The 13,138-nt window shown below is 42.8% G+C and overlaps 1 protein-coding gene across 1 annotated transcript; it reads left to right on the top strand.

The window, feature by feature from the left end:
- Positions 1-5,008: 5,008 nt before the first annotated feature.
- LOC124263624 (RYamide receptor-like) lies at positions 5,009-9,077 on the top strand. The gene is made up of 2 exons (XM_046698272.1): positions 5,009-5,789; positions 7,839-9,077. Exons 1-2 carry the CDS (start codon positions 5,028-5,030, stop codon positions 8,229-8,231), a joined length of 1,155 nt encoding a protein of 384 aa, XP_046554228.1. The 5' UTR covers positions 5,009-5,027; the 3' UTR covers positions 8,232-9,077.
- Positions 9,078-13,138: the final 4,061 nt, after the last annotated feature.

Here is a 13,138-nt window from a genome sequence, read left to right as displayed (position 1 = left end):
TAGAAATGTTATTGGAGATGTTAGTCATGGGTTGTGTGAAGAGAACCGGATTTTTGTGTACACTGTATGTAGTATACAGTTAGAGTAAAGTTCGGGCATTGTGGTATATTACAAATTGTGTATTCCTACAGAGACGCAGGTCGCCTCTACCTTGTTTCATGCCACATTGTCCTTGCTCCTTGATGCCAGGTGCCACCTGGACGGTGTGTCGCCACCTGCATGTGTAGTCCACGCTTACCTGATACACCTGCATGTGTAGTCCACGCTTACCTGATACACCTGCATGTGTAGTTCACGCTTACCTGATACACCTGCATGTGTAGTTCACGCTTACCTGATACACCTGCATGTGTAGTTCACGCTTACCTGATACACCTGCATGTGTAGTTCACGCTTACCTGATACACCTGCATGTGTAGTTCACGCTTACCTGATACACCTGCATGTGTAGTTCACGCTTACCTGATACACCTGCATGTGTAGTTCACGCTTACCTGATACACCTGCATGTGTAGTTCACGCTTACCTGATACACCTGCACCTGTATGTGTAGTCCACGCTTACCTGATACACCTGCATGTGTAGTTCACGCTTACCTGATACACCTGCATGTGTAGTTCACGCTTACCTGATACACCTGCATGTGTAGTTCACGCTTACCTGATACACCTGCATGTGTAGTTCACGCTTACCTGATACACCTGCATGTGTAGTTCACGCTGCATGTGTAGTCCACGCTTACCTGATACACCTGCATGTAGTCCACGCTTACCTGATACACCTGCATGTGTAGTTCACGCCTTACCTGATACACCTGCATGTGTAGTCCACGCTTACCTGATACACCTGCATGTAGTTCACGCTTACCTGATACACCTGCATGTGTAGTCCACGCTTACCTTATACACCTGCATGTGTAGTTCACGCTTACCTGATACACCTGCATGTGTAGTCCACGCTTACCTTATACACCTGCATGTGTAGTCCACGCTTACCTGATACACCTGCGTACGTGTAGTCCACGCTTACCTGATACACCTGCATGTAGTCCACGCTTACCTGATACACCTGCATGTGTAGTCCACGCTTACCTGATACACCTGCAGCTTACCTGATACACCTGCATGTGTAGTTCCACGCTTACCTGATACACCTGCATGTGTGAGTTCACGCTTACCTGATACACCTGCATGTGTAGTCCACGCTTACCTGATACACCTGTATGTGTAGTTCACGCTTACCTGATACACCTGCATGTGTAGTTCACGCTTACCTGATACACCTGCATAGTGTAGTCCACGCTTACCTGATACCCTGATACCTTATGCACCTGCATGTATTGTACCTACCTGATACACCTGCGTGTGTAGTCCACGCTTACCTGATACACCCGCAATACCCGCACAGCTGAGTCCGCACCTGCATGTGTAGTCCGCGCTTACCTGATACACCTGCATGTGTAGTCCACGCTTACCTGATACACCTGCATGTGTGGTCCACGCTTACCTGATACACCTGCATGTGTAGTCCGCTTACCTGATACACCTGCATGTGTAGTCCACGCTTACCTGATACACCTGCATGTGTAGTCCACGCTTACCTGATACACCTGCATGTGTAGTCCACGCTTACCTGATACACCTGCATGTGTAGTCCACGCTTACCTGATACACCTGCATGTGTAGTCCACGCTTACCTGATACACCTGCATGTGTAGTCCACGCTTACCTGATACACCTGCATGTGTAGTCCACGCTTACCCTATACACCTGCATGTGTAGTTCACGCTTACCTGATACACCTGCATGTGTAGTTCACGCTTACCTGATACACCTTCAAGTGTAGTGGGCGATTACCTGATACACCTTCAAGTGTAGTGGGCGATTACCCGATGCACCTGCAGGCGAAACGTAGTGCTACACCGATACACTACTGTAGCCGTTGGAGACGTCAGAGTGTGCAGTGATCAACGTATAGAGTACGGGAACACCTCTCAGCAGTTTATCAACAGTCAGTTTGTTTGTGATGAATCCCTTTAGCCAGTTTAACTCGACTCCGTCCACACAACACACTGTATACGACGGACGTTGTTGGTTGTATGACCACCACACGTGTAGGTAGTGAGTAGTGTAGGTAGTGACTGACTGACTGACTGAGTTTGGTTTTACGCCGCTTTTAGCAATATTCCAGCAACATCACGGCGGGGGACACCAGAAATGGGCTTCACACATTGTGCCCTTGTGGGGATTCGAACCCGGGTCTTCGGCGTGACGAGCCAACGCTTTAACCATTAGGCTACCCCACCGCCCCCGTTTAGGTAGTGAGTAGTGCAGGTTCGCTGAGTAGTATGGCATATATAAGACCTAGACAAACTAATGCGAGGCTGGAGTCAATCGGGGTTACTTCATGACAAGGACCAGATGGCCATGTTGATTCAGCAGGCTGTATCATGGTGTTGAGTCAGTCGGTAACATCACGTTACCTACAAAACCATTAAATATGTTACTGTTTCCACAAATGAACACATTAGTGAATGATATCCTAAGTTCAAGTGCAAAGGGCCACACTATATACGTGTGCTACATCTGAACATTTTCTGTGCTGTTTTTACGAAGATATCACACAAAATAACCTGTATTCGTAAGTAAATTGTAACTCCCAAATGTTACCTACAAGTACCAACAACTGATCACATTCAAATAGATTGGTGGAATGACAACACGTGACATGTGTTCCATTTAGAGGTCATCATAGATGAGACCAGACAATATCTGGGTGATTAGTAAGTGTGTTTTACATTTTCGGCAAGAATGTTATATAAATAAACCCATGTCACAATAACATAGGATGCATATGTCACCTGTTACAACTAACCAACTTTAAGTTTAGTGAGTTTTTAAGTCCTATTATTGTAAAAAAGGCCTCAGCTGACTGTAAGTGGAATTGACATGGGGGCTCAAATTGGTAAGACATGATGTTCCGCTGGGATTTCCCCGGTTGTGGCTCACGGCATTTGTAGATAACATGTATTCGTTGTTAACAAAATGAAATAGAAAACACAATACGCTAGAATAACATAATTTATACTGGAGACAATTATTGCAGATCATTACACTGATTAGGTACGCAGTACTGCCTATTAATAGATTGAAATGGTTCCTTGGAATTTCAAATGGCTGCATAGCTGAGCGTTCAATAAAAATTTTCTATTCAGGGATGCACTGCAGTTCGTGGTTTAGACTTTATTATATTGATATATAATGAATTCGTTTTGATTGAAATGTCAGAAAACAAGTTGATCTTGGTGATAAATGCTTGCATGATATCACGGGATAAACGGTAGATTCGTAGGTAGCATGTGTATTCGTTGGTAACATTCCGTATTTGTAGGTAACATCAGTCAGTGTGTTTGAAGTTGTAAGTCTTGTTCAGGGCTGTCACCAATTCACTTGCGAACATAGGAGGATTGAGACTGTAGTAGAAGTAAGTTGCATGGGTTCAGTAGTTATATTTGTCAAAGGTATGTCTTATTCGTAGGTAGCTCGTTTTTGTAGTTAAAACTTTCTGTAAATGTCTATCTAATAGCAATTGTCATTGCAAAATATGAGTAATTAAAGCAGTTCAGTAAGACGTATAATGTATTGATTGTTTGAGTGACATGTTTATCTGTACATAATGGTATATGGTAATAGTTCAAGCGTTTTGAACATTTGTGATGTGCTTTCTTTGAATACAAATGTCAGTTGAAACATTTAGCAAATAAAATTTCAGATGTAATGATTTTAATTCAATTTCTATACTTCTCATCAACAGTTTAGACTCACTAGTGTAAATATAGCCACTTACTTCAGGCGACTGTTTTAAATTAAATTTTGCAAAATATTCCATACTGTTTAAAGGTACTGTTTACACATGAGCTGATGTATTGTAAAACAAATTCGTAACTTTGAAAAGATAATTGTCATGAGTTCAATAAATGATAAAAGTCAGTGAAAATTGGCGAATTCTGAACCAAACTTTACACCAAAACGCAGCTGTTCACATGCACGATATTTGCACATGCTTTTCAGCAATTTGATGCATGTTCCTCGTGCAATTCATCTGCATAAGGTTTGCAGTTGGTTCCCCTAAGTTAGTGGGGAAATCAATCTTCGATGTGACCATATATTATATTGACATATACAAACATTTAAGAACTACAAGGAATTACGTGATATATATTACCTACAAACACATTGGTTTTATCTTCCACCCACAGTTTAGTTATTGATGTATTTTCAAATTTGCTGTACTTACCGAAAGTTCCACCCATTGTTTCTCAGATGAATAAGATAGATTTGTAATAATGATTTGTTTGTGAAAAGAACGCTAAGTGGTGCTATCTCATTTACATCAAACAAAGGAACTAAAATGGTTCTATTTTCGTAAAGCTTGAGGTTATAAAACATAAATGAATCCATGATATGCATATTGTGCATGCAGAACAACAGTGAATTTGGATGTTAGGCAACATACAACCCATCTAATCACAGGATATACAAGGTATGATGTCGGTATTTGTAGGTAATTTAGAAAATTGGCTTCAACTTCACTGATCCACCAACTTGTCACTATTAAAGATTAGTGATGGCAACTGATTTTCATAAGAGGTAAATATGTTGAGTTTACATTGGTAAACAGAATTACAAGGTGCAAGCAATTCTATTTTGGACACCTTGTACCAAGCTGTGTACACTTTTCGTTGGAATCGACCATATATGTGTGAGTGTAAGGTTTGTCGCAAACTTCTGGCAACAGAAAGTATTAGACACACACAATGGGTAAGCATGTTGCATTCCATTTGGAGAATCGAACCTAGGTTTTCGGTGGGACAACTGAGCGTTCTACCTATTTCACTACTCCACCATGACTTAATCTGGTGCAAGTAACATGTGGCAGCAGTTGTGTCCCTGTCTGTGATGTACAATTCTGTATGTTTCAGGTGTGTAATCATCACCAAGTGCTGCTGAAGGACGGACGGAGTCAAGATGAGTGGGCAGAACAACTACTCAGTTTTCTTGCAAACAACGGAACTCTTTACCAACGCTTCCGGCGCCCCTCAAGGAGATTCTAGCGTCAGCCTCACAGTCACAATTATCCTCGTCCTCATGTACATCCTCACCATCCTCGTCGCCGTCAGCGGGAACCTCGCCGTCTGCTACATCATCCTCTCCGACCACCGGATGAGGACAGTAACAAACCTCTTCCTCCTGACCCTGGCCCTGAGTGATATCATCAAGGCTGTGATCTGCAACCCGTTCTCTGTATTCGCTAACCTGAAGCTGTACTGGCCGTTCGGGAGTGTGATGTGCCCAGTGTGGCAGTACCTGCAGGTGGTCGCCGTGTACGTCAGCTCTCTCACCCTAGTCGCCATGAGTCTGGACAGGTTCGTCGCCATCTTATTCCCCCTAAAACCACGGATGTCAAAGAGTCGTCTGTTGGTTATAATTGTGTTAATTCTCTTCCTGTCCTGCGCGCTGCCTTTACCAACAGCCATCAAATCAAAGGTGACATTTCCCAAACCCCAGTTTCCCAATGACCCTTCATCCAATGGGCTCTGTCTGGAGAAATGGGACAATGACTTCCACAAGTATGTGTACAGTATGGGTATTATGGTAACACAGTACTTTTTACCCCTGTCGGTTCTGGCGTTTACAAACGGATGTATCGGATATGTCGTGTGGATTAAGAAGCCACCCGGAGAAGCGGACTCTGGACGGGACAACAGACTAGCTGCATCCAAGAGACGGGTAGGTTGTGTATGAACGGAATTCTACTCCTTCTTGACATCTGAGTTGGATACACAGAGTGCACCTGTTGAGTCAGTCAACGTGCTATCGCCTTGTGTATACACAGTGATAACATTCCTCTGCTAACTGTATATATGACATATGTTATATTTGGGATTACACTCCCCCCAAAAAGTGGGGCGGTGGGGTAGCGTAGTGGTTAAAGCGTTCGTTCGTCACGCCGAAGACCTGGGTTCGATTCCCCACATGGGTACAATATGTGAAGCCCATTTCTGGTGTCCACCGCAGTGATATTGCTGGAATATTGCTAAAAGCGGCGTAAACCTAAACTCACTCACTCACTCAAAAAGTACAGATTCTAGTGGAAGTCGCGATGGCTGAGCGGGTTAAGCGGCTGACTTTGTGTGCTGTAGATTAGGTGCCTGACTCTGAGGGTGTGGTTTGAATCCCCCAACAAAAGTACTAGAATGAACCCAACTAAAGTACTAGAATCTGTACTTTACTGAGAAAGTGTAGTCCCAACTATAACATATGTTACAATTGACTACATTCTAATTGGCATTGTGTATTTATGTGTAGATGACATTGTCGAATACGTTATACTCCTCCCCACAACACAAGTCGTAGTCAAGTGATACTTTCCCCCGCAGAACGTGTACAGTAGTCTCTGTGTGTTAATGATAGTGATCCCTGTATATTTGTGAGTAATACCTAATACGTTACACTGATACATCCATCCAACTCCACCCCACCCCACCCCGGCCCCCCGACTGCCTAGAACACACGCTGCATCCACATGATGCTATTCCCCTGGGGACTGTGTATATGAAACAGGTATTTAGTGATACTGCAACATACTGGCATGTGTATTATGCTATTTTCCTGCTGACTGGATCAAACACAATATATTTACGTGATACTGTTCCCCTGTGCACTCTTCATAGCCCACTGTGCACTTGGAGCAGAAATGGGACGTGTAGAGTTTCATAAATTGAGACAGATATTATGCCTATTTATCATGGGCGTTTTCTGTTGATGTGTATGAAGCATATCATTGGCTGTTAATGCACATAACTGTTCTACAGAGCGGTCATTACCGTTATGTTGGACGTTAACAACGATGGTTTCATGAGCAGTAATGGTCGTCATCTGGAGATCGCAGGGCAAGCCTACATTGTATCTGTGTGAGTCTCCTCGTCCTCCACTGATTCCCCAGGCATGTCATTGTTTCCACTTGTACAAAACGGCTTTTACAGTTGGAATAGCAAGACTTATCATACGTTGAGACTGCGTGGGGACATCAGGCATCAATGTCTGATTTATTCTGATCTCCATACCGAGGCACGTTGTGGAGCACCCGTCGAATAGTGTGCGGTTTTTTGCAACACAATGCACCTATGCACCAATCTGGCGATAGCTGCAATTTATCATTTTCGTGTTCACCAGATGTAGCGTTGTCAGATTTTACAATGGACACATAAAACAATTGATTATGGCGCCATGTCTGTCGTCAAGGCCTTTTGCAGCACGGCGAGGAATCGTTCCACATCTGTCATAATCAGGTTCTTCAGCATCGCTCTCAGAATTGTGTGAACCTCAGATTTATCACTATAGCCAGCAACCAGGTCAATCAACGCGGTCCATCTTAGACTCAGAAATCATGTGAGAACGCCTGTCTTGTCCGCTTGCCACATTGCTCAAGGAGACAGGCAGACAGACAGACCGACGGACTGAACGTATTGCAAGCTCGGTTAGAGCTATTTATGTTGAGGCCACCTCGTGTTAGGTTGTTGTGCAGCTGTGTTGAAGATGAATGAAATAAAGCGATATGGTTGTGTTAAGTTAACGAGTGTGTGAGAGAGACAATGGTCCAAGCAACTGATGTGCGTTCTGTCCATTGAATCCTTCCTTATTCGATAATTGTGGATAAATGTCTCCAAAATGTTAGTTTAAGTTGGACAAAATGCAATGGTGACCATTAACATCTGATCAGTAACACTATGTTACAACATGTATGCCCATTAACTAAGCCAGGTTTGCCTTCCACAGATGGTGAAGATGATCATCGTGGTGGTGGTGATCTACGCCGTGTGCTGGCTACCTCTACACGTCCTCACCCTGGTGGGGGACCGGGACCAGAGCATCTACAACAACAGCTACATGAACGTCGTCTTCCTCGCCATCCAGTGGCTGGCAACCAGTCACTCCTGCTACAACCCCTTTGTCTACTTCTGGATGAACCCAAAGTTTAGGAATGGTTTCAAGAGAATGTTGCGGTTCATTCAACTGCGGAAAATGAAGGAAAAAGACGTCAATGTCCCCTTCCACGCTGATCATCTGGACAGGGAGGCATCAAGTCATTTTGACTCATGTGGTTCCAGGTACTACCACAGCACAAGAACCGGCAGCAGTAACCACGTGCAGGGTGTGGACTGTATGTAGGTGATGTCATGCACAGAGTGTGGACTGTATGTAGGTGATGCCATGCACAGAGTGTGGACTGTATGTAGGTGATGCCATGTACAGAGTGTGGACTGCATGTAGGTGAAGCCATTTGCAGGATGTGGACTGTATGTAGGTGAGGCCATTTGCAGGATGTGGATTCCACGTACATAGTTTGGACTTTATGTAGGTGATGCCATTTGCAGGGTGTGGATTCCACGTACAGAGTGTGTTGACTGTATGTAGCTGCTACACAGTGGGTGATGCCATATGCAGAGTGTGGATTCCACATACAGAGTGCGGACTCTATGTAGGTGAAGCCATTTGCAGGATGTGGATTCCACGTACATAGTTTGGACTTTATGTAGGTGATGCCATGTGCAGAGCGTGGACTGTATGTAAGTGATGCCATATGCAGAGTGTGGATTCCACGTACAGAGTGTGGACTGGATGTAGGTGCTACTATAATGAAGTGTAAATCTTTGAATCCACTCTGTGGGTAAGCTCGCATATTTCAGTCGAAGGAACATTGGTGCATTCTGGGCAGCCGGAACGTCTGTTTTGCATCAAGGGCGTTTTACAGATTCCCTGTATACTAGCTTGGTGAATTCATTCCGGAACAGAATTTGTGTATTGTTTGAAAACAGGAGGCTACAGTGTTACCTTGCGTCTAACAGAGAATAGACACGCACGGATGTTGAAATGAATCTGTGAGCAATGTAAGCCTTCTTACTTGTACCTTGTGTGGTGATTAAACAGACCGAACTAAACACCAAACAACATGTTAGTTGCACATGAATAAAAAAAAAAGTTTGAATGGACTGAAATAAAAGGCAACTGTTTGGATTCCCAGTGAACGTCATGTGCTGACGTCGTGTGCTCTCTGCAGCCACCGAACTCGTGTCTGGTCAGAGGATGGGTTTTACGTACAGCTTCACACACGATTGGTTAACCCTATGTAACATTAACATGTGACATGAATCGCCCGGTACGATTCTGAATGGATGTATAGTTCACCGGTAATCATCGCCTCCAGCCTCCTCCCTCAGCACACCTTGTGTCTAACAGCTCCTATCACTGTATCAGGGACTGTTGTACCTCGAGGGGAACTGCTCTCACTGTCTTCAGAAGTCTAACAGCTCCTATCACTGTATCAGGGACTTGGTTGCTGACATGGGATTATCAAATCTAATACGTCATTTGATTCCTTGTAAGGGCAATATGTATTTACCGATGGTCAGTGATGATCACATGGAGCTGGATTTTCAAGTAGGATATCCATAATCTCACAACATGCCCATATATGGTATGTTCAACTTGTTTCTGTTCACATGCCAACGAACATACTAATATAAGGATATTTAGGGGTCAGTGTCTATTATAGTGGATGCCGTTATCGTCCTTGGTATTTCTACATACCAACGTCCGAGTGACTCAGATATCCCGCCAGAATTCAAAGTATGATGTTGCGCGTTAAATTTTGTTAAAATTATCTTGTGCTGGTAAACATTTGATGATGCGTCAGATTGGAAATGTCATCCATATGTCCACCAGAAACCAGAAACGTTAACTAAGCAATTAAATATACCCCTGATCAAACAATGCTGGACTACGAATCGTACTGCACTCTTTGAAACCTTCATAGAAAGATGATGTCCAACTGTACCTCAGAAGTTGGAAAATGGTGACACCACAACTAGAATACTGCTCTACTTAATAGCTGACTATTCGAAAGATGCACTTATGCCGCTTTCTTACTGTTTTAGGAATACTTGTTTGTCATTCTTTATGCATATGTGTTACTTATGAGTCAACTTCACTCATGTGTCTTATTTCTAGTTTGGGTAGGTTCGTCCTTGGCTATTTGACCGTCACTAAACATAAGATCATCAATGTACCTGAAGCTTACATCTGTGAAATTTCAGTGAGTTTAACAATCCGAGCAATATATCTGAGAAACAGATAAGCGACGAGGTTCAGTTGGTGCCCACTGAGATGTCCAGTTCTTGGCGAAAGGTCTGCTGACCAAATGTGACGCAGATCACACAGTCACAGATACGACACAGATGTCATCAATGAGGAAGTTCTGCAGATATACAGCACAGCACTCTTTAATGACATTTGCTATTGACAGTTCTGTGACTATATGCATGCTTTACGCTGTGGCTGTGTAAAGAGATATGTCTGCGGTACCACAGGACCTACACATCCTCTGTGTCGTGTCAACAGGCCCCCCAGGGACACCTAGACACATATTTGATATGACTTGTGACAAATGGTCATATCCTGTAAACCATTATGAATATACCGTGACATATGTTTGTCCGATTAAGAATGCTGTATATCATATGGTATGTCCGATTAAGAATGCTGTATATCATATGGTATATCCGATTAAGAATGCTGTATATCATATGGTATATCCGATTAAGAATGCTGTATATCATATGGTATATCCGATTAAGAATGCTGTATATCATATGGTATATCCGATTAAGAATGCTGTATACCATATGGTATATCCGATTAAGAATGCTGTATATCATATGGTATGTCCGAGGTGGTGGTGGAATTGGGTTTAACGTCGTGCTTGAGAATATTTCGCTCATATGACGACGTGCATGCGTGTGTATGTGTATGTGCGGTGGCTTGTACTAGCCCAGACTTAAGCTGGTTTTATAGTGCTAGCCCACTGAGATACAATGCCGCAGTGTAGCATGAATACCCCACTCAGACACATTATACTGACTCCGAGCCGACCAGTCCTTGTTGTACCCATTAATGCCGAGCACCAGGCAGGGACCAACAAGTACCATATTTTAACGTCTTTTGGTATGACGCAGTCGGGGATCGAACCCGCGACCTTCCGCACTCCGGGCGGACGCTCTAGCCACTACACCACGGAGGCGGTCGGTATGTCCGATTAAGAATGCTGTATATCATATGGTATATCCGATTAAGAATGCTGTATATCATATGGTATGTCCGATTAAGAATGCTGTATATCATATGGTATGTCCAGTTGAGAATCTTATATTTCATATGGTATGTCCAGTTGAAAATGTTATATATCATATGGTATATCCAGTTGAGAATGTTATACATCATATGGTATGTCCAGTTGAGAATGTTATATATCATATTGTATGTCCAGTTGAGAATGTTATATATCATATGGTATGTCTGTAACGAGTTGTGAATAAACAAAAGCGACAAAACCTTTTCCATGTTCATAATAGATCTGGCAATAGCAGAGTCGACATCACGGGCGTGCCTCCGTCATATACTGATTTCACCAGGATTGGTGGTGTTCGTGACGAGCTGAGCGTTGCTGTCCCAGCGGTTGCACCGTCATAAACACATGCAAAGGCAAGGCACTCGGTAACCTGAAAGAATTTCGAGATCCTATGTTGCATGTCAACATATGGGAATGCATCAGATCTAAAAGCTTTTAAGGGCCTTGAATCCTTGAATTTAGAAAACCTTGATAATTGAACAAAGTTTTAGCAAAGCGAGTATGACTTGTATGAATAGTGGTAGACAGTATGATTGTTAGAAAGTTGAAAACCTAAGCTTTTTATGCAAACATACTATGAAATACATTTATTTCAACTTCAGGTGGGTACATTACCAGAAGGGAATTGGCTAGATGATGGTTACTGAACGACATCAGATCATCGATATACATATCTTAAAATGAAGGACAAATTACCAGAACATCTGATTCATATGCATCAAGGAAAAAATCCTAACGTAGGTGAGCACAGTTGGTGACCACTGGGAGACCTACATTTTGTCATGCCATGTTATGCCATAAATGTTTCATGGCTCTTATCAACGAGAAGGTCCAGAATTTCACACACATGTGACAGTGTTGGTTTTCTCGGTAAACTTTACATGGTATTTCTTTCCAAATTTGAAAATTGTTCTGAAAATAGATATAGTCTAAACATATTCTTATTTCCAAAATGCAAGAAATGGGGATCGGCGAACAAGCCAGGGGATTATGCAAACACCTCTCCCGTACGACATAGGTGGAAGAAAACAGAACCGTGGTGACTTCCAAATAATCATTTGAGTGTTGTTGGCAAGTGTTATCACTATAGCAGCAACAATGTCGTATATCAGTCATAATTGGAACAGAATAGTAAAACGTATATGGCAAAATTATGGAACTATGTTTCATATCTTTGCATCTTGCGACATTATGGAGTTATATGTTTCGTATTTTAGCATTTAATGAAAGCAGGAAGTCTAGCTGATAAAGTTTAAAGCTGTGCGCTGATTTCAAGATTCCCATGTTCGTGTTTTAGTTTGAGCTGGAATGAAGGGAAAGAACATGTTTTAGATAAAACCTTTAGCAAAGTAATACAAATCTTGTGTGATCAAATCATAATCGATGTAGAGAAAGAAAATAGATATGTAGGTATATATATATACGCTCACAACGTTAAATAAACAGAGTATGTTGTTACTTAGGTGTTTTAGGTTAGAAGGTCGTTGAGTGCTGTTTAATCCACCAGTTTTAGTTCCGCTTGTCTCCAATACTTTCTATGAATATAAAGAAGATTTTCCTTGATAGTCTTAAGAACAAATGTGAAAGTAAATGATTTATTTCGAATGACAACTTGGTTATCTTACTACTGAAAGCAGCTTGAGCTGTATGCCTCAACATCAGTCGCGACCCAGGCCGTGAAGCCATCTCGAGCCTAAAGGGGGTTCAACTTGATATAAATACCGCGCCTGTGAAGCCAGCGCGAGCCTGGTGTGGGTTTAACTTGATATAAATACCGCGCCTGTGAAGCCAGCGCGATCCTGGTGGGGGTTCAACTTGATATAAATACCGCGCCTGTGAAGCCAGCGCGAGCCTGGTGTGGGTTTAACTTGATATAAATACCGCGCCTGTG

Source organism: Haliotis rubra, unplaced genomic scaffold (genome assembly GCF_003918875.1).
Source record: "Haliotis rubra isolate DU_JTF1 unplaced genomic scaffold, ASM391887v1 Scf890, whole genome shotgun sequence".
Lineage (NCBI taxonomy): Eukaryota > Metazoa > Mollusca > Gastropoda > Lepetellida > Haliotidae > Haliotis > Haliotis rubra.
This window is presented reverse-complemented; position numbering and strand designations above follow the sequence as displayed.